The sequence below is a fragment of the Muscardinus avellanarius genome (genome assembly GCF_963383645.1).
Source record: "Muscardinus avellanarius genome assembly, chromosome: 11".
Classification (NCBI taxonomy): Eukaryota; Metazoa; Chordata; class Mammalia; order Rodentia; family Gliridae; genus Muscardinus; species Muscardinus avellanarius.
Genome location: NC_137797.1, coordinates 15,858,309 through 15,883,063, shown reverse-complemented (window position 1 = coordinate 15,883,063; position 24,755 = coordinate 15,858,309). Strand labels below are relative to the sequence as shown.

General features: G+C 49.5%; 1 protein-coding gene across 3 annotated transcripts in view; it reads left to right on the top strand.

The window, feature by feature from the left end:
* Positions 1 to 24,755, top strand: part of ABTB3 (ankyrin repeat and BTB domain containing 3) — a gene marked incomplete at both ends in the record, with an annotated part of 299,674 nt that extends 274,919 nt beyond the window's left edge. For all 3 annotated transcript variants that reach the window (XM_080705135.1, XM_080705134.1, XM_080705136.1), the window contains 6 exons: positions 6,354 to 6,459; positions 10,442 to 10,544; positions 13,585 to 13,666; positions 18,541 to 18,609; positions 19,896 to 20,009; positions 24,546 to 24,755. In XM_080705135.1, the coding sequence (XP_080561261.1) occupies positions 6,354 to 6,459; positions 10,442 to 10,544; positions 13,585 to 13,666; positions 18,541 to 18,609; positions 19,896 to 20,009; positions 24,546 to 24,755 (684 nt within the window). The remainder of the gene's footprint in view (positions 1 to 6,353; positions 6,460 to 10,441; positions 10,545 to 13,584; positions 13,667 to 18,540; positions 18,610 to 19,895; positions 20,010 to 24,545) is intronic.

The window sequence follows — 24,755 nt, the reverse complement described above, 5'->3', positions numbered from 1 at the left end:
GTCTTATGACAAAAGCAGACATTGGTGTACATCCATGAAGCCTTCTTTTGCTTGGAAGGTTACTTCAAGGTCATTCCAAGTTTGCTAAAGCCCTAGACCCAGCTCTTGGAAAAGTACTACTTAGAACACTGAGTAGATAAAAATACCATCCATGCAATTTATTATTGGTCTTTTTAAATTAGATCAACTACATTCTCCTAAACATATTTTGAAAGGAAATGTTGTATTACTACCCTAAATAGAAAGCCCTCCTGCTTTCCATTAATAAGAGGTGCCTATCAAGGTAAATGTGTGACTCTCCCACCCCTGGGGGCCCGTGACACAGGGACAGAGGCCTCCCTCCCCTCCCAACCCACACCTTTTCTAGGTGTGCCTGGGAAGTAGCTCGTATGTGCAGGAGTGAGTAGCTGTCCATGTGGAGTGACAGCTGCCTGTCAGGGTCCCCAGAAAGCAGCAATCAGTCCACATTCTCTTGACGCGGAGACACAGCTGTTTCCACATTTTAGCATAGGGCTGGAGGTGTAGCTCAGAGGTAAAATGACCCTAGGTTCAACCCCCAGTATCACCAAAAAGAAAAAAGAAAGCAGCTAGCCAGGAACAGTGGTGCTCGTCTACAATCCCAGTACTTGGGAGGCTGAGACAGGAAAGTCACAGGTTTGAGGCCAGCTCAGCAACTTAGCAAGACCTGGGAAACTTAATGAGACCCTGTTTCAAAATATAAGATAAGGGCTGGGGAGGGTAGCTCAGAAGTAGAAAGCTCTTGGATTCAATTCCAGTACTATTAAAAAAAAAAAAGAGGAGGAGGAGAAAAAAAGAGGAGAAAGAGAGAGAAGGAAGAGGAGGAGAATGAGGGACAGGGAGAGAGAGGAAGAAGAAGAGGAAAGGAGGAGGAGGAAGAGAAGGAAGATGAGGACGAGGACGAGGAGAGCAGCATCTTGCTGATACCAGGAGTGGTGTCAGAATCCTTCATGCAGTGTCCAGCTCCCAGGGCCTCGCCCTCCTGTGCCTCCAATGCTTTCATTATAATTTTCATAGCTCCTCATTGGTCAGATTTTTTAAATAGACTGTTTTTTTAGAACAGTTTTAGATGTACAGAAAGTTTGAGAGTTCCCATAGACCCCCTCGCCCACTTTTCCCTGTGACTGACAGCTTACTTGTAGGGCACATCTGTTATAATTGACGGTCCAACATCGATAATTATTATCCAAGCCCCTGCTCCATTCAGATGCCATAGCTTTCACCTAATGTCTGTTTGGGCTCCAGGATCCCATCCGGGACCCCCTGTCACAGTGAGCTGTCCATCTCCTCAGACTCCTCTACACGGAGACAGTTTCTCAGACCGTCCTTGTTTTGAATGAACTTGGCCATTTTGAGAAGGACAAGTCAGGCATTGGGCAGGCTGTCGCGCTGGTGGACTACATCTCAACCTTTCTCCCTGGACTTGGGGTCCTGGACTGGGGGAGGCAGAGCACAGGGACAAAGGGCCACTCTGCTCACATCCTGTCCGGGGCACAGTCCATCGGCAGTGGTCATCAGCAAATGCCGACCGTGATCCCGTAGCTGGCACAGTGCTTTCCAACCTCCTCTCCTATAAATTTCCTCTTCTCTCTTTTCTCTACCATGCTCTGGGAATGAAGTCCGCTTGCACATTTGACAGTGGAGAGTTAGGCCTCCCAGGTAATGCTTAAATATTTGAAGACTACCAGTTTGGGACAGACATAACCAATCCCTTGATCTACTTTCCCGGGTAATACAATAGATTTTGAAGTTGGAAAGAGAGGTCCAGCTGTGGGTCCCAAGACAGGCGGGATTGTGGCTTGCCTGATTCTGTAACCAAGCACAGCCCCTTTCATGGTGCAAGACACTTTCATTTTATTTTTGTGGGGATTGAATCCAGGGGCATTCTACCTCCAAGCTATACTCCCAGCCTTTCTTATTTTTTATTTTTGAGACAGAATCTTACTAGATTGCTGAGAGCCTCGCTGCATTGCTGACGCTTCCTTGAACCTGCAATCCTCCCGTCTCAGCCATGCAAGTACTAGGATTACAAGATGTGTGCCACCACACCCAGCTTGCAAGATACTTTCAAGGCTTAATAAATACCTATCAAAGAGAATTAAACAACCAGCACCACATATACACACAAAAGACTCACAGCAGGGTCTACAGCTGCTCGGGGCCCTCTGGAGAGCCGCAGAGTCCAGGCAGTGGATCGCCATTACCCTCCTCAGAGATGATGAGTTAGCCGGCTCACCAGTGAGACCCCCAGACAAGCCCTGCACAAGGAGCAGGCCCAGCGGCATTCGCCAATCTGTACCAAGCACGTTTAGATCACGGGTCTCATCATCTTCATAATCAGCAAGTGTCTATCTAATGTCCACGGTGTATCTGGCACTCTGGGTCACAGTGCTGATGGAATATGGCCCAGCAGGTAGAAACACCCAGTCTTTTTCATTTTCCATTGCTGCAGTAACACTTTTCCACCACTAGGGGCTCAAGACAACACACGACACGTGTATCATTCCGTGTTTTCCGTGGGTCGGTGTGGCTCCACTGGATTCTCTGCAAGCCAGCAACCAAACAGCGTGTCCTCCTTGGGCCCAGCTCCCTCTGGCTTCCTGTTGTCCCCATCCTTTCTGAATCCTCTCTGCCCTGATTTTTAAAGGCTCATGTGATTACACTGGGCTCACCCGGATAGACTGGATGATCTTCCTACTTTACGGCTAATTTGTCACTATTATGTTCCAAATGTTTATGTCCCCCCTCCCAAATTTCCATGTTGAGATCTTAACCCCCAGGGTGATGGTATTAGGAAGTAGTGACTCTAGCAGGTGAATAGAATGAGAGTAGTATGTGTCCTTCTGAAAGAAACCCGGGTGAGCTGGTCTGTCCATATGAGGATACAATCAAAATCTCCTTTTGAAGCTGGGCATAGTGGCACATACCTGTAATCCCAATACTTGGGAGTCTGAGACAGGAGAATAGCTGGTTTGATGCCAGCCTCAGCAACTTAGTGAGACCCTGTTTCAAAATGTAGAAGGGCGGAGAGTGTAACTCAGAGGTAGAATGTCCCTGGGTTCAATCCCCAGTATCAGAGGGGGGGGGAGGAGAGAGAGAGGAGAGAGAGAAAGAGAGAGAGAGAGACAGAGAGGGGGGGTAGGTAGGTAGGTGGGGGGGAAGAGGGGAAAAAATGAAAATAAATAGCCACCTGTGAGAAAGGCCTGCGCCACACGGTGAGTATGCCCACACCTTGACCGAGGACGTCTCAGCTTTGAGACTATGAGAATAAATCCTTGTCTGCAAGCCACCCAGTTCCTGTATTTCATTCCTGCAGCCCAGACAGCCAAAGCAGTAGCCTCGGTCACCCTTACATGGTTCTTTTAGCCTGTAAAGTGACCATCACAGGCATGGGATAGGTAGCTCACGGAACCCACAGCCCCGGGGTTTGGGGCCACGGTCTTGGGGGTCTGTGATTCTGCCTGCATGGAATCACCTGCAGCACCTGTTAAAATGCAGGTTCTGCCAGGCATAGGGGTGTGCATTTGTAATCCCAGTACTTGGGAGGCTGAGTTAGGAGGATCTCAGGTTCGCTGCCAGCCTCAGCTACTTAGTGAGGCCCTCCACAACTTAGTGAGACTGTTTCAAAAATAAAGGATAAAGCCGGGCATGGTGGCACACGCTTGTAATCCCCGCACTTGGGAGGCGGAGACAGGAGGATCGCACAGGTTCGAAGCCAGCCGTGCTGGCTTAAGAGACCCTGTTTCCAAAAATTAAAAAAGTATGGAATAGGTCTGTGAGTGTAGCCTGGAGGTAGAAAGGCTTCCAGGAACCCCAGTACCACCAAAATAAATAAATAAATAAATAAATAAATAAATAAATAAATAAATAATTTTAAAAAATCGAGCTGGGGGTGTAGCTCGAAGGCAGAGTGCCCCTGGGTTCAATTACCAGCACCACAATAAATAAATTAATTAATTAATTGCATGTTCTGGCCCAGGGGTGAGAGTACAGCCATGCTACTGCAGCCAGGCGTGGTGAGGATTCAGATGGAAGGAATTGGATGCTCAGCCCAAACTTCAGGGAGCATCTGCACTGGGAGGAGTAGAACATATCACTTCCTGGGCCCCTCGCCCAAGTTTCTGAGCCAGAGGTCTGGAGTGAGAGCCAAGAATTTACTCTTCTAACAGGCTCCCAAGTGGCTCTGCCGGGCCGGGGGCCACACTCTGAGAACTGCCGCATTCAGCTTCAAGGCAGCCAGTCACTGCTCTGGTTAAATGAGAGGAGTGGCGAACGCCCTTTGCTTATACGGCAGCATCCCTGAAGTGCAGCCCTTTTTCCCCCCACCATAATTGCCCTTCTATGAATCGTGCCTGGGATGACACTGTACCTTCTGCGTTCTATCCGCTTTAATCAAAGAGTTTGGGTTTCCTTTGCACGTGGTGCGTTGAATCTTGCTGCCTTGGGGGCAAGATGAATGCGATTTAAGAGACACTCAAATTTCCGGCATCACTAGTGGTCCCAAGCCCATGCTTTAACATCCAAAATAGCACTTTTTAATCTTATTACAGAAGCAATATTCACTCGTTGTAAGAAAATGCAATAAAATGAGAAAAAAGTCATTTCTCTCAAAGGTATCGTTCTATTCTTTTAGACATTTAGGGGATATTATTTCCCAAAAACAAGTGGTGCCAACTGTGTAGTAACCTACTTTTCTTACGTAACACATATCATGGTTAGTCAGCTTTCTGTTAGTGTAACAAAACGCCTGAGGTAATCAACTCAAAAGAAGAAAGGTTTTTTGGACGGTCAGGCCACGGCCGGGTGGCCCCATCTCTGTGGGGCCGTGGGGAGGCAGCACAGCATGGTGGGGGCACAGGCAGAAAAAGGACTCACCTTGTGGCCACTGTCAAGCAAGGAGGGAGAGCAGAGCGAGGTCGCCTCATCCCCTTAACACGTGCGGCAGAAATTCTCTGGTGTCATTGACCCAACACCAGTGAGGGTGGAAAAGAGGAAGTTTATTACATCGGTGGGCCGAACTTAGGCTAGCTTCGGAAAAACTCCAGCCCCAAGCACCGCAGGAGCTCTCTCATTTTATAGAACCAAGGGCGCGGGTAGGCAGGCGGGCTGGCAGAAGTTGAAACGTGGCAGTGCTCACTTCTAGCTGATACCCTGGTAAGCCGAGTTAGGAGAAATTGTCAGGTCTGTCAGCAGCATCAGCAGCATCAGTAACTGGAGTGCACAGAGAGTCGCAATTGCAGGAAATTCCTGAGCAAACTACGACTTACGACCTGCCTGACTTAGGACCTTTGCTTCAGGCAATTGCCTGGATGCATGGGCTTCCATTTTAGTAACTTTTTTTTACCACTTGGGTGCACCTCAAGGACCTCAGACCCCTCCCATTAGGTCCCAAATCATAAAGGTTTCCTCACCTCCCAGTAGTGTCCCAGATTGAGGAGCAAGCCTTTACCACGTGGGCCTTTGGAGGGACACTTATCCATACCATAGCCACTGCAAATATTTTTCTAACCCTCATTTTTAGCCCTTCATTTCAACCCCTCTGCCGAGTAAAAAGTAATGTAACGTGAGACAAGGGGACGTGGTGGCGATGCCTGTGATCCCAGTACTGGAGAGGCTGAGACAGGATCCCAGGTTCAAGGCCAGCCTCAGCCGTTCAGTGAAACTGTTTCAAAAGCAAAATCTTAAAAGTAGGGATGGGGATGTAGCTCAGAGGTAAAATACCTCTGGGCTCAATCCTCAGTACCATCAAAAAAAAAAAAAAATGCTAAGGACGAAGGCGATCACAACGGGGTCCCCCATTCCCGCGCAATCAAGGGCAGCTGGAATTTGGGGGTTGCAGAACTGCACCCCTTTTTGGAGGCTGTGATTCAACTGATTAATCTGGGACCCAGAAAAGCCTCAGCCCCAGAGCCTGGTTCCTAGGAGAGCTGATGGAGGAGCTTGTCTCACTGGCAGAAGGCGCCGCTGCAGGGCCGAAAGCTGCTTCCTGCGACTCGGGCCAACGAGCTGCTTCCGGAGCTTGCAGCTGTTGACAGGGGGCTCTGAGATTTAAAACTTACTTTTCCTGTGAGCTACAGAAACCTGCTTTCTGGTGGGTAGTAAATGATTACAGCAGGGCAGAAGAACCCATCCTGACTTTCTCAGCTTTCAGCAGTGAAGCCGCTAGACACACTGGATGCAGATCGAGTCATCCTGGGCGGGCGGTCAGGGTAAACTGAATGTGTCCTCTGGCCAATCCCTCATGGATGCCCATGGAATCCTTCATGTTTTCCTGTGGGAACACAGCCCTGGCGTCCACAGCCGCCCATAACATAGCTTCTCTCTCTTTTCCCCAGAATGAGGTGATCAGCCAGCAGCTGTGCGTCATCTTCACACACTGCTACGGGCCCTACCCCATCCCCAAGCTGACGGAGATCAAACGGAAGCAGACCTCGCGCCTGGGTGAGTGGCTCCCCGCCCGCCCGCCCGCCCGGGGTGCCTCTTGTGGTGTTGGGCACACGGGGAGCAAATGCTCTGAAAGAATGAAGGTTGATGACTTTTGAGAGATGGGTAGGAGAGGCTAGCAGGCGGAGACCAGAGTGTCTCCCTTATTCGGTACCGCTTTGGAGAATCCACCTTGGGAACGTGGGCAGGGAGGGCATGCCTGTGCCACACCCCTGGATGAAGTGGGCTTTCACACTCAAGTCACAGATGCTGGGGACCACGGAGGCCCTCTGACCCATGCACGCCCCTGTGCAAGGGAGACTGTGCAGAAGGCCAGGCTGCGCGTGGCAGCTCTCCCCAAACTGTCCCTCTAAGGTCCTCCTCCTGTCTCAGAAGAAATGAGCAGGGGACAGCGGTGAGCCAGGTGTGCCCTCTAACCGAAATCCTTCTATAGAGAACTAGGAGGATATGGGATCACACACACACACACACACACACACACACACACACACACACACGAAACACGAGGGGGCCTCTCCTGAGCTCACAGGCTGGGTGCTCTGAAATCCCAGCAGAGCGGCAGTAATCACTTTTATTCTCCTCGGACACACCTGCACTAAGCCAGCTCAACCACACAGGCGAGCTGCCATCCAAATAACCCGCAGGCCACCCCAGCAGGCAGCACCGTGGCCCACGCCACATTACAACCTCAGTATCAGTACTGGGCGGAGCTGGAACTTGAAGCCAGGTCCCCCCAAAGCCGAAACGGCACGTCCAGCAGGACCAGCTTAGATTTTCCTGGAGAAATCTGTCCACCGGGCACCAGGTTTATTAAAAGGATCCAGGGCTGCCAGAGCTGGGGGGGGGGGGGGCAGAGAAAGACCAGGCTGCTCTGAGGCTGCTTCAAGGGCCAATCCCCTTGCTGTCTGGGGTGTTCTAAAATATTAAATGGAAGGGCCTCCGTTTCCTACAAAGGCTGGGAACTTTTCTACTGCCTGTTTCCTTCTCCGATAAAGAGGAGGGAACATTTGAGAGATGGAAGTATCATCTGAAAATTCTCCCCTGTAGCAAAAGCACTAATGTGCCCATTGGAATTAGTTAAAAGGCTGAGTTCGTGGAACTAGTCCAAAGTATTTCCGTTCCTGTCAGAAATAACTTGTTAATTTAAATGAGACAAGGCTTTGGGCTAAAATGAAAAATTCCATAACTTAATCACAGAGTTACCTGGTTACGTACAGATTCCTGTGTATGAGCAAACTGGGATGTGCCGCCGTCCTGAGTATTTCTACCTTGCAGGAAACAGGTGTTGATCAGCATATGATCGGGACAGCAAATTGAAAAGGCCAATCAAACGAGCAGGCATTAGAGACTGAGCGCTTCCCCGAGGCCTGATGACACCCTCAGTACAGGGAAGGTTTGCAAGGCTGTGTCAGTGGTACAGCAGAAAGTCTGCTTCCTGTGGCAGCTCCGAGGAGGGAGCGTTCTCTCCTGAATTTCCTGAGGTTGTTTTCACCGGCAGTGAAAAGCGCCTAGTTTTCAGGGGTAGAGTTAGGGTTAGAATTCCAAGGTCAGCACCAAGAGAGAAAGAAAAGAAAGCAGAACCGAGAGGCTTGAAGGTCACAATGTGAAAGAGAAACGGCATCGTATCATTATTAGCACGCAGTGGTTTGAATCTTAAAAACAGCCTTTCAAGCTGGGACAACTAAAGGTTGCCAAGTAATGGTTCTGAGGTATCTGCTATAAGGGAGAGGTAAGTATGACCAGGGAGTGAGAATCAGAGTCTCAAACTGACATCTCTGGCCAGGCGTGGTGGCACACACTTGTAATCCCAGCATTCGGGAGGCTGAGACAGGAGGATGGCAGTTCGCGGACAGCCTCAGCTACTTAGCGAGGCCCTTTGCAACTCAGTGAGACCCTGTTTCAAAATATAAAAAGATTTTAAAAAATAGGGCTGGGGCTGTAGCTTGGAGGTACCATGCCACTGGGTTCCATCCCCAGTACCGCAAAAAATAAAAATAAAAATAAACTGACATCTCTGCAAGTCCAGGCAGGTCATATAAATGAGTGAACCGGGTTTGGTGTGAGAGACGACAGGGAGTGGTGGGGAGCGTGGAGAGCCTCCGAGCACGAGCCTGATTGTTATTTGTAGTTCAGTCTTGTGTTATCGCAATGAATTCTGGGAGGGAAGATAAGAAGAGCTAGTGGTAGGAGATTCAAACAACTTGGGGTGCAGAAGTGGGGGCTGGTTAAAGATAGAAATGAATGCCGGGCGTGGTGGTGCACACTTGTAATCCCCGTTCTTGGGAGGCGGAGACAGGAGGATTGCACAGGTTTGAAGCCAGCCATGCTGGCTTAGGAGACCCTGTTTCAAAAAAAAATATATATATATATATATATATATATATATATATATATATATTAAAAAATATATATATATTGAAAATATATATATATATAAAAAATATATATATATATATATAATTGTCTGGGAGTGTAGCCCGGAGATAGAAGGGCTTCCAGGAACCCCAGTACCACCAAAAAAAAAAAAAATTTTTTTTTAAAGACATAAAAGATAGAGAAGAGAGAGAAGAATACCCTAAGCAACTGCCTTTAAGGCTGGGGGTGTAGCTCAGAGGTAGAATGAACCCGCTTGGGTTCAGTCCCTAATACTAAAAAAAAAAAAAAAAACCCACAATCATCCACAGGAGGCGCGACCTAATACAAGCCCCACGAGGGCGAGAGCCCCCTTGTTTTTGCCTGGGTGGGCATGGCCTCAGAAACTAGTGGGCAGTGCAGTTACCCCCAGTTCAGAGTGCAACACCTACAGACCAACAGCTGCAGGAGCCTCAGGCTAAACGGCTGAGACGGCAGAAAACTGACGCCTCCATGTGTTTGGCAAGGCTGCCCACTGAATCAGAATGCATGAGTTCAAATCCCGGCCACTCCACACTCACCCATCGCTGGCACCGGCTCGAGTCCCTGTAACCTCTGTGTGCCTCAGTCTCCACCAGTGCACGGTGGAAATAATGTGGCCCCTGCCGTTTTACGCAGGGCCTGGAGCGTCCTGAGTTGGGCCTCAGAGAGTACGTAATAGTTAAATCGTCTTTGTTATTATGAGAGATGAGGACAGGGCACTGGCTGGGGAGGAGGACTTGGATTCTGATTCACGTGGAATAACATGGTGATGAGGATGTAGCTGCTTTATGGGGGCCACTGAGCCCTGAGTAGAAGGGGCAGAGGTGGTGAACAGCATTCTTTTTTATTTATTTTTTATTTATTTATTTTATTTTTTGCGGTACTGGGGTTGTAACCCAGGATCATTCCACCTCCAAGCTGCACCCTCAGCTCTATTTTTTTGTTCTTTACTCTGAAACAAGGTCTCACTGAGTTGCAAAGGGCCTCACTAAGCAGGTGAGGCTGTCCGCAAACTGTGATCCTCCGGTCTCAGCCTCCCAAATGCTGGGATTACAAGTGTGCGCCACCACACCAGTGATTTTCTTTTCTTTTCTTTTCTTTTTTTCCAGGTTTGGGGATGGAACTCAGGGGCATTTGACCTCCGAGCTACACTCCTTGCCCTATTTTTTATTCTTTTATTTTGAAACAGGGTCTCACTAAGTTGCAGAGGGCCTCACTAAGTAGCTGAGGTTGTCCATGAACCGTGATCCTCCTATCTCAGCCTCCCGAATGCTGGGATTACAAGCGTGTGCCACCACGCCCGGCTTGCTGGTGATATTCTTAAAGTCCCCTGAATCTGTCTGTGGATAAGCCTTCAACACAGAGGTGCCACTTAAACCACAGATAAGCTCTGAGCAGCTCCGATGACAGGCTGGGTCTCTGTGATTTGCATGTCTGTGGACAGGTCTCCTTTGGTGACTGTCTCGCCAGTGACTGGTTTGTCACCGCGGTCCCCTGCCTGCTCTGACTTGCGCTGTCCGCGACAGGAATCCACACCTCTCCCTTCTTCCCACTAACGCCACCCTTCTCTCCCTTCCTGTTCTAGATCCCCACTTTCTCAACAATAAAGAGATGTCTGACGTTACCTTTCTGGTAGAAGGAAGACCATTTTATGCTCACAAAGTGCTGCTGTTTACAGCCTCTCCAAGGTACGTATTGCTGGCTTTTCGATTAGCCAAATTATGACCACCACTATTGCTATCATTGTGTTTTTGAAGTTCAGTATTGATGATATCTTCACTGAACAGACTATTGTCTCAAAACCAACAATTCCAAAGTACAGGGTACCCTAGGTTGTTCTTGTGCAACCTAGAACAAGGCACCCCTTTTTTTGGCAAATAGAGTCTTCCTCCAGGGGCAGAGCTTTATGAGCAGAGCATGGATTGGGTTTTGGCTCCCTCTGCTGGGTGCCCAGGCACAATACCACCTGAAGCCCAGAAAGGCAGGCTCTCCATGTGTCAGGGAAGACTTTGGCATCAGCCTCAAAATTCTCTAGGAACCCAAAACAAAAGCCTTTTAGGAAGTTTGCTAAGTGCCAATACTCTTTGACTTCCCCCCAAACATCCTCCAGAGCCCCCCACAAACCAAACACAAACCCCAGATGTCTGCTTTGCTGCCGTGAGAAAGGCATGCTCTCCTCGCATGTTCTTGCTAATGACAGGTTGGGTCAATACTGTCAGTTTCTGAGTAGTGACAGAGGTACCTGGGCTGTGGAAGATGTTAGCGCTGTCGGAGCTAAGGAAGGGAAATAGGACCTCACTGACCTCTCTTTGCAACTCTCCTGTGAGTCTGTCATTATTTCAAAGTTAAAAGTTTACAAGCTGGGCGTGGTGGTGCACACTTGTAATCCCAGTACTTGGGAGGCTGAGACTGGAAGATCAGAGTTCAAGGCCAGCCTCAGCAATTTAGTGAGGCTTTCAGCAACCTAGTGAGACCCTGTTTCAAAATAAGAAATAAAATTGGTCTGGGGATGTAGCTAGGAGGTAGAATGCCTCTAGGTTCAATTCCCAGTATAATTAATTAATTAAAAGTTTACAAAAAGCCAGGCATGTTGGCGCATGCCTGTAATCCCAGTACTAGGGAGTTCAAGACAGGAAGATAGCAGGTTCAAGGATAGTCTCAACAAGTAGTGAGAGTCTCATTAACCTAGTGAGACCTTGTTTCACAAACAAAAGTAAGAGCCAGGTATGGTAGTGCACACTTATAATCCCAGTACTTGGGAGGCTGAGACAGGAGAATCACAGGTTTACGGCTAGCCTCAGCTACTTAGTGAGGTCCTCCGCAATTTAGTGAGACCCTGTTTCAAAATAAAGAATAAAGCCAGGCGTGGTAGCACACACTTGTAATCCCCACAATTTAGTGAGACGCTGTTTCAAAATAAAGAATAAATCCGGGCATGGTAGCACAAACTTGTAATCCCCGCGCTTGGGAGGCAGAGACAGGAGGATCACGCAGGTTCGAAGCCAGCCGCACTGGCTTAAGAGACCCTGTTCCCAATAAAATAGGTCTGGGAGGGTAGCCCGGAGCTAGAAGGGTTCCATCCCCAGTGCCACCAAAAAATAAAAAAGAATAAAGAATAAAAAATGGGGCTGGGGCTATAGCTCAGAGGTAGAATGTCCCTGAGTTCAATCCCCAGTACCACAAAGATTAATTAATTAATTAATTAACAAATAGTGTAGCTCAGATGTAGAGTGCCCCTGGATTCAATCTCAAGTACTACAAAAAAAAAAAGTTTGCAAATGAGCTGGGTGAAGTGGTACAAACCTGTAATCCTAATACTTGGGAGGGTGAGACAGGTTTAAGGACAGCTTCAGTAATTTAATGAGAAACCCTTAGCAACTTAGTGTAAGAGGCAGCCTGCAACAGCCTGCTAGAATTTTTCTTTCTCTGATCTAATGTAACAGGAAACCCACAAAGAACGAACCCTTCTCTACCTATAACACTGCTTTCCACCAGACACCCCCAGGAAGGTGCCTGACACGTGTTCCTTTGCACTGTCCCAACCGCAAACTGTCACCTGATGCTCCAATATGATAATAAAGGATTGAAAGCTGCGCCAGTTTGAACCAATCAGTGTCTATCTCTACTAGTCTTCAATTAAGTTCTTGATAAACTGACCCCTCCCCTGTCCTCACCCCATAAAATGCTCACCCTAGACTGTGTGGGTGGCTCTTTCTGCTCTGCCAAGGGAGACTCCCTCCCAGGCTTGCATTAAAGCTTTCTCTGTGCTATGGAGCCTCATCTGTTGTCCTTTTATTGAACACTTAGCAAGACCCTATTTCAAAATAAGAAGAGCTGGGGATATAGCGCAGAGGTAGAATGACTTTGGATTTAACCCCTGGTACCATTAAAAAAAAAAAAAGTTTAAAAGAAGAGAGGCACTTCCAGCTTATTCCTAAATGTTTTGAGGATCGGTGTGTTTTTTCGATAAGGTCTTTACCCTCGAGGAGTTTGTTGCTTAGAGGATGAGCAGAAAAGTGCACTTAAGCCCAAGACAGAGGGTCAAGTGCCCACAATATTCAGGCCCCTACAGACAGGCTTGGGGGGAGACACAGAGACAGAAATGGACACTCCTGCCGTCAGGAGCAAAGCTTGTGTGAGCAGGGAGGAGCATCAGACAGCTCCCTGGACACCCGAGGAAGAAGTCATGGCCCAAGCTCAGGAAAGCCTCAAGCGGACGTGGTGCCCATGGTGCGCTCTGGAAGGTGAATGGGTTTTACAGGTGTTCATTCTTTCCCAGTCCTTTGGTTGAGAAAGGATGTAATGGTTCTGTTTTGTTTTGTTTTGTGTGTTGTTTGGCATTTTTTGGAAAGAAAGAAAGTAAGCCAGACGTAGTGGTGCACACTTGTAACCCCAACATTCAGGAGGCTGAGACAGGAGGATCGTGGTTCGCAGACAGCCTCACCTACTTAGTGAGGCTCTTTGCAACTCAGTGAGACCTTGTTTCAAAATAAAGAATAAAAAATAGGTCCAAGAGGTAGAATGTCCCTGGGTTCCATCTCTAGTACCACAAAAAAAGAAAGAAAAAAGGAAGGAAGGTAGGAAGGTAGGAAGCCAATCAATGTGTGGCTGCATCCTGGCTGCATTTTGGAGTCAGGGTATCAAGGCTGTCTGCCATGAGAAGCACTGAGGTTTTGCCAGCAGTGGGAACAAGCTTGACTCTTTATCACTCTTCTGTGTCTTCTGCAGGTTCAAAGCACTCCTCTCCAGCAAGCCCACGAACGACAGCACCTGCATAGAGATTGGTTATGTGAAGTACCCCATCTTCCAGGTGAGCCTGTTTCAAAATAGGGCTGGGGGGCCGGGCGTGGTGGCGCACGCTTGTAATCCCTGCACTTGGGAGGCTGAGACAGGAGGATCGCACAGGTTCGAAGCCAGCCTCAGCTACTTAGTGAGGCTTTCAGCAACTTAGTGAGACCCTGTTTCCAAATAAAATATTTTTTTAAAAAGGTCTGGGAGTATAGCCCATAGGTAGAAAGCCTCTGAATTCCACCCCCAGTACCACAAAAAAAAAGAAAGAAAAATAGGGCTGGGGGTGCAGCTCAGAGGTAGAATGCCTCTGGGTTCCATCCTCAGTACCGCAAAAAAGTCCCCCTCCTCCTTGTCTCCCCAAGTACAACCGATGTGAGTTATACCTTTAAGCAGTGTCAGAATCACCTGCAGACAAGTAAGCTTGTCAAAACACCTTACATACAGATTCTTGGGCCCCACTCCCAGAGTTGACTCTGCAGACATGAGAATTCCCATTTCTAATAAGAACCCTGGGCCATGAGGATGCTGCTGGCCCGAGGACCCCACCCCGAGGACCAGTGCAGGCCATGTCCTCGGTGGCCACTTCCTGCCCTACCGGGCAGCTCTTAGAAGTAAGTGGCCGATTCCCCACCGCTGCTCCTGGCAGAGCGGAGGTTCAGACAGGGCCTGGTGAACACCAGGCCTGTCCTCTTCACTAGCTCCCTCCCATGGATCCCTGGTCACCCCCTGCAGAAAGAATCTCACAGCCCATTCGAGTTTGGAACTGGAGCTGGAGGCAGAAAAACACCCGCTTCCCTCGCTCCCCCGTGCTTGTGAATGGGGCCCTTGTGCCAGTCAGCCTGGGACTAATTGGGGCAGTTTCTGGATTAAGAACTTGGCTCCTACTAGGCACTCAATAAATGTTTGCCAAGCAAGTTCGCTGAAGGAGAGACCTACCTGGGTCAGGAGGGCTTGGAGGACTCCCCGAGCCTGTAATCGCTTTCGACTAGGGAAGGTTTCCTGGCCACATTAGCCTCAAGTTGCTGTAATGGGAAGGGATGATTTAACAGGCCCCAGGGATTTGTCCATGTGCTCACCCCCTCCCCATAAAGGAAGAAAAGCCTCCTTTGTGCCTTGAAATAGACCAAGGAAGGCTGAACGCGAGAAGGAAGCTCCCAGGAGCCTCGAAGCTGGGAGAAAAGTATAAGCAAAGGAGACGCCCAGGTTTCCTCCTCCCCCCGGCCCCCAGGACTGCTCAACATGACGCCGACAAGAGCCACAGCTGAGGCGGCGCCTGGAAGCCAGGACCTCCGCGAGGCTGCAGACCCCGCTTCGGGTCCCTGCTTCATGCAGATCAGCAGCTGCCAAGAAAAACAACCCCAGAAACAGGCCCCTCGGCCCAATCAGAGCTCATTTCCCAATTCTTACAGGAGAGAGTCTGGCGGTGGTCTGGGGCTGTCCAATTTAAATTCCATTAGCCCCAGGACCTCCACCCGCTAAGGAGCAGCCTGGCACGTCCACGGCTCGACCTTGAAAAAATGAGACTCCGTAATCGAAAAGCACTTGGTAAAGGGAGAGGCCCCGGCTTGAGGTCAGATGTTATGATGGCTCTTGTCATTGCTATTGGTTTGGCCTTTATAAAAAGGAAGGTGCTAGGGGAATAAAAAATTGATTTTAATAAGGCCAGGATCCAGCATGCGCTAACCTGGTGTTTTGGAGGCTTATGACGCAGGGACGGAGAAGGGAGGGTGAACAACGACAGCTGCCGTCCCTGAGTCATCTCCGTGACAGGCAGGTGGTCACGACTGCCGGGAGCCATACAAGGAAGACTCAAACGCAAAGGGCAGGGGCTGGATTCACGTTTATGGTTTAGGTGCACCATGGCACCTCGCTTGTGCCCCGTGACAGGCTCCACGCTGAGCACCGGGATGCAGCGATGGATAAAACGTCTGCATCCTCATGCTCTGGTGTGAAGGAACCCTGCCATCCTGGCCCCACAAGAGGGAGGTAGAGGAGATCGGGGCTTCCCAGGGCAGTGCCCTCTGAGCCGGGGCCCAGGGGAGGGGGCTGAATAGGAGAGGGAGCCCAGGGAAGGACATAGCAGAGGGGTCAGTGTGGACAAAAACAAGGGGCAGAAAGTGGGGGAGGTTCTGACTAAAAGCCAGAGGTAGGAAGTGGTCAGAGCATAGGAGGCAGATGCCACCAGGAGGCGGCGGAAAGACAGAGCGGCAGCTAGCATCTGAAAAAGAAACTGAGGCTCAGACATTCATAGCAGCAGTTCTCATATACTAGCCCCAAAGCAGAAACAACCTAAATGCCCATTGGCCGATGAGCATGTACACAAAGTGTGGTCTCTCCATCTGTACGATGCGGTGTGGCTCAGAAGAGAATGAATGGCTGATAATGTAGCAACGGGGGTGAGCTCTAAAACATCCATTGTGCTGAGTACAAGAAGCCAGACTCAAAAGAGCACGTGTTACTAGATATTTTTCTACACTTTTTTTTTTTTTGAGGGTCTGAGGATGGAACCCAGGGGCATTTGACCTCCGGGTTACACCCCCTGCCCTCTTTTTTATTCTTTATTTTGAAACTGGGTCTCACTGAGTTGCAAAGGGCCTCACTAAGTAGCTGAGGCTGTCTGAAAACCGCGAGCCTCCTGTCTCAGCCTCCCGAATGCTGGGATGACAAGCGTGCGCCACCACGCCCGGTTCTTTTCTGCACATTTATGTCTGATGTTCAGAATATGTAATTCCATGGTGGTTGTCAGGGCTGGTTTGGGGGCGGGATTAGAAGTAACTGCTAATTGGTAGTTTTCCTCAGGGGTGTTGAAAATATTATAAAATTATGTTGTGCTGAGCCGGGTGTGGTGGCGCACACTTGTAATCCCAGCACTCGGGAGGCTGACAGGAGGATCACGGTTCGCAAACAGCCTCAGCTACTTAGTGAGGCCCTTTGCAACTTAGTGAGACCCTGTTTCAAAATAAAGAACAAAAAACAGGGTTGGAGGTGTAGCTTGAAGGTAGAATGCCCCTGGGTTCCATCCCCAGTACTGCAAAAAAATTATTTTGTGCTAGTAATTGTGCAATATTGTGAATATGTGGAAAACTGTATACCTAAATGGTTGTGTGTGTGTGTGTGTGTGTGTGTGTGTGTGTGTTTGGATATTTGGCGGGGGTTGTGGGAATTAAACCCAGGGCATTCTACCTCTAAGCTACTTCCCCAGCCCTTTATATGTTTTGTTTTGTTTTGTTTTTTGGTGGTACTGGGGTTTCTGGAAGCCCTTCTACCTCCAGGCTACACTCCCAGACCTACTTTATAGGTTGTTTTTTTTTTTTAAAAAAAAAAAAAAAAAAAAAAAACAGGGTCTCTTAAGCCAGCGTGGCTGGCTTTGAACCTGCTTGATCCTCCTGTCTCCGCCTCCCAAGCGCGGGGATTACAAGCGTGCGCCACACCACGCCCGACTTTATGTTTTATTTTGAAACAGCATCTCCCTGCCATCCACCTGTCTCAGCCTCCCAAATACTGGGATTACAGGCAGGTGCTACAGTGCCCAGCTAATGAGTAATATAAAAAAATTAAAACTCAGGTACTTGAAATTCTGTTTTAAAATAAAAAATAAGAAGGGCTGGGGATGTAGCTTGGAGGTAGAATGCCCCTGGGTTCAGTCCCCAGTATCAAAAGAGAAAGACATACAGACAGTCAGGGAAGGGGAGAAGGAGGAGGAAGAAGAGTCACAGAAAAAAGTAGATCGGGAGCAACAGAAGTCTCAATGGCCTGGGGAGAAAGTGGCGGCCAGTGCTCCAAGCACCTGGAAAGGTTTCTTACCCTGAGGACCATACGGAGCTAATGTGAGCGCTTGCTGGGCACCTGCCAGGCCTGTTACACACAGTGACTCACTTAGTCCTCGTCATAACTCCAAGAGTCGGATCATCCCCACTTTATAGATAATGAGACAGGGGCGCACAGAGTCTTAGTTAATTCAGATCATCCAGCTTTTAAACCACAGGGCCAGATCAGAAACCAACCGAGGCAGGGCCCTTGCTCTTAGCCACTGTCCTGTATTGATCATGGAATGTCAGAGCCTGAAGGGACCGTCGCGGGCAGCCCAGTCCGAGCTCCTTACTTTACAAGTGCCTAAACGTGGGATCTAATCCATCTACAGATTTTGCCAACCCAGCAGCCTTAGAGCCAGGCAGGTAAAGCTGATTAATCAAGCAAATAGGTGGGAGACGATAGGGATTGGAGGAGACTGGGGCAAACTGGGGAGTATATACACCACCTAAAATTGAACCCGGTTGTCATGGGAGCTGCTGATGGCAAATCCAGACACATCCATGATCCGCATCCCACTCTAGAGTTCCATTTGCAACACTGGAACCCTGCCCGCTGCTCAAACATCACGAGTCACGTGATAAAGGACACCTGAGTAGTTGTGCAATATTGCACAAACCCCTCACATCACCATCGGTGTAGATGGAAACCCTGTACCCCATTGGCTTCTTCTGGGATCTTGTCAAGTTTCCCAAAGTGGCCTTCAGGCACTGCCACAGGAGATTCTGAGTCAAAGTGGGCCGTGTTGCCAGAGCAATGTCCTGCTGGTGCGGGTCCTTGAAGCCACACCTATGCAGCCTGGCAGCTGGGAGGCAGGAGCCACCCCGTGATTGTGGTGCACAGGTACAGGGTGAGCAGCCAAGCATGGGATGGATTTGGTCCCAGGGGTGGATGCGGAACCAGGGTCTGGAAACCACAGGGAGACAGACTCCAGTGTGCTAACAGGAAAAGCTGTTCCATGTGGGACTCCCGCTGTGAACCAATGGAATAGATGGGTTCACATGGACCACGGGCTCCACGGCTCTCAGAAGATGTGTCGAGTGTCACAGGTACTAGGCTCACTGTGTTCTCCCTTCCTCCCAGCTGGTCATGCAGTATCTGTACTACGGAGGCCCAGAGTCGCTTCTCATCAAAAACAACGAGATCATGGAGGTAAGGGGCATGCCCTGTCCTTAGCCCGTCCTGGGGTTAGCAGCGGCTCATCAATGGCCACCTGGGGGCTGGGCTGAGGTTCATGGGGTGGAGGTTTCCAGCTGACAGACCCGATTCCACGGTCCTTCAAGGGGCTGAGAGGGACTTCTCCTGGAGCCCTTCCTGGAAGGCCAGCAGCAGGAGGGTGCCAGCCCCAGCCCTTCCTGGACCCTCAGCGATCTCCATCTTGCTGCGTTATACTGCCCGCCCTTATTTCTGGACACAGTTCTGGCCTTGTGGTTGCCCTGGACCCTCATGAGCCCAGATGTTAACTGGCTGAGGTTAGGCGGGGTTGCTGAGAAATCGAGGCCCATGCCAGCTCCCACGTGGCACAGGTTCTAACAGCATTATCAGGAAGTGTCCTAGACCATTTCTTCTCTCTAGTCATTTGCAAAAGCATCACATCCTCCAAAAGCATTTCCTCAACCCACACCGCTGTTCTCCCAAGATGCAAAAGCCACTAACAGATGACTGATCTCCGTCCAGCCTGAGCAGCTGCCCTCAGCTAGGGCTCTTGCTGGAGGGAAAATACAGACATACCTGAATGCAAATACTCCCTGCCTCTTTCTGTGTATTCGCTTAAGATGGATTTCCAGGGGGTGCACTGAGTAATTTTTTTCCCTAGAAAGCAGCAATAAGTCACTAAATGTGGGGATCCGTGGAGAACATACAGGAAGGCCCCTCCCTGCCCTCCCTCGGCCCCTCCAGCTCGGACTTGTAACCCCCTGACCCCTCCCCAGAGCCTGCACACACGGGGCTGGGCGGGAATAAAGCGGGGTGCACAGGAACCCAGACCCTGCGCTCCGGCGAGGGAGGCAGGTGCCCCCTTGGGGCCATGGTTTGAGAAAGGAGAACCGTGAGGCAGCGTAAGCCGGGCAGGGCGGAGGGACACGTCGCAGAGGGTCGAGATGGATGGGCTGGGAGCTGCCATCTGCGTGGAGACTTAGACAAGAGAGGGAGGGCCAAGGCGATCTCCATCTTGCTGCGTTATACTGCCCGCCCTTATTTCTGGACACAGTTCTGGCCTTGTGGTTGCCCAGGCGTGGGTGTGGGTCACTCCTCCCAGCCCTGCCGTCCTCCCCGCCGTCCTCCCGGCAGCGCCTCGTTCCCCTGCGTCATCTCCGTGCTTTAATCTGCGGCCCCTTCCGTTCCCTGCCCCCTCGCTGGGCCCTCGGTGGAGGATGGCTGTCCCCTCGCGGTTACTCGCTTTCCTCCCGCCTCTAACAGCCTCTTCTCCTGAGTTTCAGCTTCTGTCCGCCGCTAAGTTTTTCCAGCTAGAGGCTTTGCAGCGACACTGCGAGATCATCTGTGCAAAGAGCATCAACACGGACAACTGTGTGGATATTTACAACCACGCCAAGGTGAGCCCGCCCACCGATGCGCCTGCGCAGGCGCGCCAGGGCCCGGCCCCAGCTTTCCAGCCCAGGCGCAGCGTGTGTGCACCGGGATGGCGAGATGTCGGGGTGTCGGCCCCAAGCCCCTCGCCATCCTCCCTCCAGAGCCCGGGCGTTCAAAGCAGAGCTGCTCTTAGCTCGGGCTTCTCGGGTCTTTTGTGCACATGGATGACAACACAGACGCTGATCCGAGCCCGGGTGGACCCTGGGTTCCGCGTTTCTGACAGCTCCCAGCTGATGTCTCTGCTGCTGGGTGAAGCAGACATGGATTTTAGCTTGGGTGGAAGGTTCTAGAACCGTGTTCTCAAAGTGTGGTCTCCAGTCCAGGGGCGTCAACAGGGAAAGTGTTAGAAATGTAAGTTTCTAAAAATTTCTTTCCTAAGACCTCTAAAATGTTTTCTGAAACGAATACTACAGTGATACGTGGATATCCGAATTTATAGCTGTCCCATGCACACTAGCCCAACTATGGAACCAACCTAGGTGTCTGTGAACATATGTGGGTAAAGAAAATGTGGACTCTACACACCGTGGGGTTTTACTCAGCCATAAGGAGCAAAAGGATGTCACTTGCAGGATAGTGGACAGAAATAGGGAACATTATGCTAGGTGAGAGCTGCCCGAGGTGAGGCGGGAGCCACGCCGGGAGATGTTGGGAGCAGGTATGAAAGCATCACTTTGATTGGTCAATGTATGACCACATTAGACCAATACAAATCTAAAAATAAAGAAGTGGGAAGGTCAAGCTCTGCCCCAGACCTGCTGAACCTGCTGCTCTGGGCGGGGTTCGGCCCTCTCTGGCTTCAGAGCCCTCCACCTGGTTGTGATGCATAGTTCGGGGTGAGAACCAGATCCTAGATTGTTCTCAACACTCGCAGCACGTTAGTTATTTAGACGCCCGAAAAAGCAGCAAATGCGGCAGGAAAAAAGTTCCAAAAGAAGATGAAATTTCGCAATTAAGTTTCATCAAGCAAAATACAGTATTTACATCTCCCTTTTATTTGTTGAGGACGAAAACTAATACCACAAAATTTAATATAGACTGGCTTAGTTTATATAGGGATCTCTATTTGGAAATGAAGTTGACTGACAGGTCTAAAAAAGAAAAAAAAGAAAAATCCCTGTGCCTAGGACCTACCACACACCAGTAAAGTCTGCCCCTGGGAAAAGGACTTTTTCCAAAGCTTCCAGGTGATTCTCAGATGCAACCAAGGCAGGGGACAGGTTTAGCACCTTGTCAGGGGGACCTAACACCTGGCTCCTAATCAGAATCTCCTGGGGGAGCTTTTGAAATGCCCATGCCTCCCTCCCTACACACCACAGTGTCCCTACAGGGAACAGAAAGCTGTGTTTTGAACCAGCTCCCAGGGTGACGTCGGCCTGGGTGTCACCCAGCTTTCAGGAACCGCTGATTTCATCCTATTTCATTGGATTCAAACTAGACCAAGAGACGTGAGACCATCGGTCCAGGTGCCCCTAGTTCTGTTTCTTGTGCCGATCACAGGGTATTCACCATTGCTAGGAGGAAACCATGAAACCAGTTAAGATCGGGAAGTCCTTTCAAACAAACGAAATGTCCTTCTATAACTGGAACTCAGGACATATGCCCTCACATCTACAGCTCATAGAACAACAACTGATAGAATGCTCTCCCCAGGAAAAAGGTTTATTTTTGCCTTAAGGCAGCCTTCAATGTGTAGCACCTATGCTGAGAACCCCACCACATCATCTTTTAAAATCCTTGCCATACAGCCGGGCGTGGTGGCGCACGCTTGTAATCCCCGCGCTTGGGAGGCTGAGACAGGAGGATCACGCAGGTTCGAAGCCAGCCTCAGCTACTTAGTGAGGCTCTCAGCAACTTAGTGAGACCCTGTTTCCAAATAAAATAGAAAATGGCTCTGGGAGTATAGCTCGGAGGTAGAAAGCCTCTGGGTTCCACCCCCAGTACTACCAAAAGAAAAAAAATCTTTGCCATAGCTGGGTGTGGTGGCCCATGTCTGAAATCTCTATACCTGGGAGGCTGAAATTGGGGATTGCAGGTTCGAGGATCTGGTTTCTCAAGACACAAGCAATTTTTTTTTTTTTAATCTTGAACTGATTACTTAGCAGAAGAGCATCCAGAGAAACCCTCCCTTAGCCATGGCCACTCAAATTGCCCCATAAACGTGACATTCACAAATGACCTTTCCACGGTCTGTCACCTTCGAAGGGTTCTGTTTTGGGGGTTTTTTGGTTTTGTTTTGTTTTGTTTTTGTTGTTGTTGTTGTTTGTTTTTTGTGGTACTGGGGGTGGAACCCAGAGGCTTTCTACCTCCGGGCTATACTCCCAGACCTTTTTTATATTTTATTTGGAAATAGAGTCTCACTAAGTTGCTGAGAGCCTCACCAAGTAGCTGAGGCTGGCTTCGAACCTGTGCGATCCTCCTGTCTCAGCCTCCCAAGCGCGGGGATTACAAGCGTGCGCCACCACGCCCGGCTTCAAAGGGTTCTGTTTTAATACCTTCAGTTTCCTTAGCAGGAAGCTTCTGTCAAACATCTTATTTAATATGCAACCCCATAGCCAGGTGTGCTGGTGCATGTCTGTAATCCCAGTACTTAGGAGGCTGAGACGGGAGGATCTCAGGTTTGAGGGTAGCCTCAGGAACTTGGCAAGACTCTTGGCAACCTAATGAGACTCTATTTTTAAAAATAAATAAAAAGTAAAATAAAAAGTAAAAAGTAAAATAAATAAAAATAAGTAAAAAGTAAAATAAATAAAAATAAGTAAAAAGTTTTATTTAAAAATAAATAAAAAGTAGCTCAGAAGTAGACTGCTTCTGAGTTCAATCCCCAGTACCACAATATACAAATATTTTTAGATAACCACAATAAATCTGTATATGTAGCCCCACGCAAAGCCAGCCCCAGCTGGGGCTCAGGCTTAGAACTGCTGTGACGGTGAAAGGGTCTCTTTCAGTGTGTACCTTTCCAAGCTGGGCTGCATCTCTGCCTTCCAAGTCCCACCCTGGAGTGTTTCCAGCATAAACGTCTTCCCTTTGTGATGTCTGCATGAGGGACCGGGCAGAGCCAGCCACCTCCTGCCCTTGCTGTGCGCCGCTTCCCCATGCGATGACGCTGTGACCCACCAGTGAGCACATGCGTGTGGATTGTGTTGCTGCCAGCGGAGGCTGGTGCAGTAAAAGAGGTGGAAAAGCAAGAAAACGGCTTGCTTGGAACCCCAGGAAATGCAGGCATTTAGATGCTCTCAGCTGTGCTCCAAACGTCAGCCAGACCTTGGCAGTCTCGCCTCCGCTTCATCTGTCCCTCTGAGGCGGATGTGGAAGTTTAGACAGATGAGAAGCCCCTCCTGTCGTTCCTAGCAAAGCTATCCTGAACTTTCCAGTCTTAAAAAAGAGGCCTTGGAGCTTCCGAGGACCCTCTCAGGGTGCCCCTCCATTTGAGAAAAAAAGAAACGAGCTTACTCATCATGTGGAGTCTCAGATAATGCAGCAAACCCGCCTGTGTACTATGATGGAAAGAACATAGGCGGGGAAGCGAGGGGATTCGTTCACCACTCACTAGTGTCTGTTGACCATGTATCAGTTACTAGGACCGAGATTCATCAGAATGTAAGAAGTTAGTAAGACACAGTCTGTCTTTGAAAAAAATTATACTCTAGGGCAGGGAGCGGCAAGCATGTTCCAAAAAGGGTCAGATGATTACTCTCAACTTTGCGGGCCCTACGGTTGTGTTTGTACCTGTTTAATTCGTGCTCTCTAGTATAAAAGCAGCCATACATAATATGTAAGCAAATGTTGTGGCTGTGTTCTAATAAAACTTTATTTACAAAAACAAATAGGGGGCCAATTTAAAACACAGACATGTAGTTTGCCGACCTCTGGTTTAGGAGATGAGAGCTCCGGTCCCGGTTCTGTCAGTAATTAGTTGTGCGGAGGTAAGCTGGTATAGCAACACATTGCATAATATGACCAAGTGCTATAAATGTGTTTCTTATGCTTATTATTGTCCACTAACTGGTACCAAGTCACACTCATCTACAAAGCAAATACCAGACGTGGTAAGAGGCTGAGGGCTCTCTGTGACCACAGAATGAGAGATAGGCAGCTATCTCAGTTTTTCCACCAATAGAATGAGGCTTTGTCCTCCGTGACTCCGAGAGCAAGGGTCATGCGGAAGGACTAACAACACTCCTAAGATCTCTCCCATCTCCAGGAGTGAACTCGTATGTGACGGAAGCCCACTCACTCATAAAATTGTCAAGCTTTATAGGCCCCTCGGGGGCTGCAGAATTACCTGGTGGGGCGGTTCCTAAATGGCATGGCAGAAGTCAGTGTCTCTCTGGTCTGCCTCCTCCTTCTGTGGGGAAAACAGATCCCCAAAAGGGCAGGGAGCAGGGGCGTGGCCTCCGGTCCTCTGAAGGGCGGGGTCGGCAGAGGGCGGGACATCAGGAGCATCCCAGAAGCATAACCATCCTGCTTCCTCTCCGCCCTCCCCGCCCCCACAGTTCCTGGGAGTCACAGAGCTCTCTGCATACTGCGAAGGCTACTTTCTCAAAAACATGATGGTCCTCATCGAAAACGAAGCGTTCAAGCAGCTCCTCTATGACAGAAATGGCGAAGGGACGGGCCAGGATGTGCTCCAGGACTTACAGAGGACGTTGGCCATCAGGATTCAGTCCATCCACCTGTCGTCCTCCAAAGGCTCCGTGGTATGA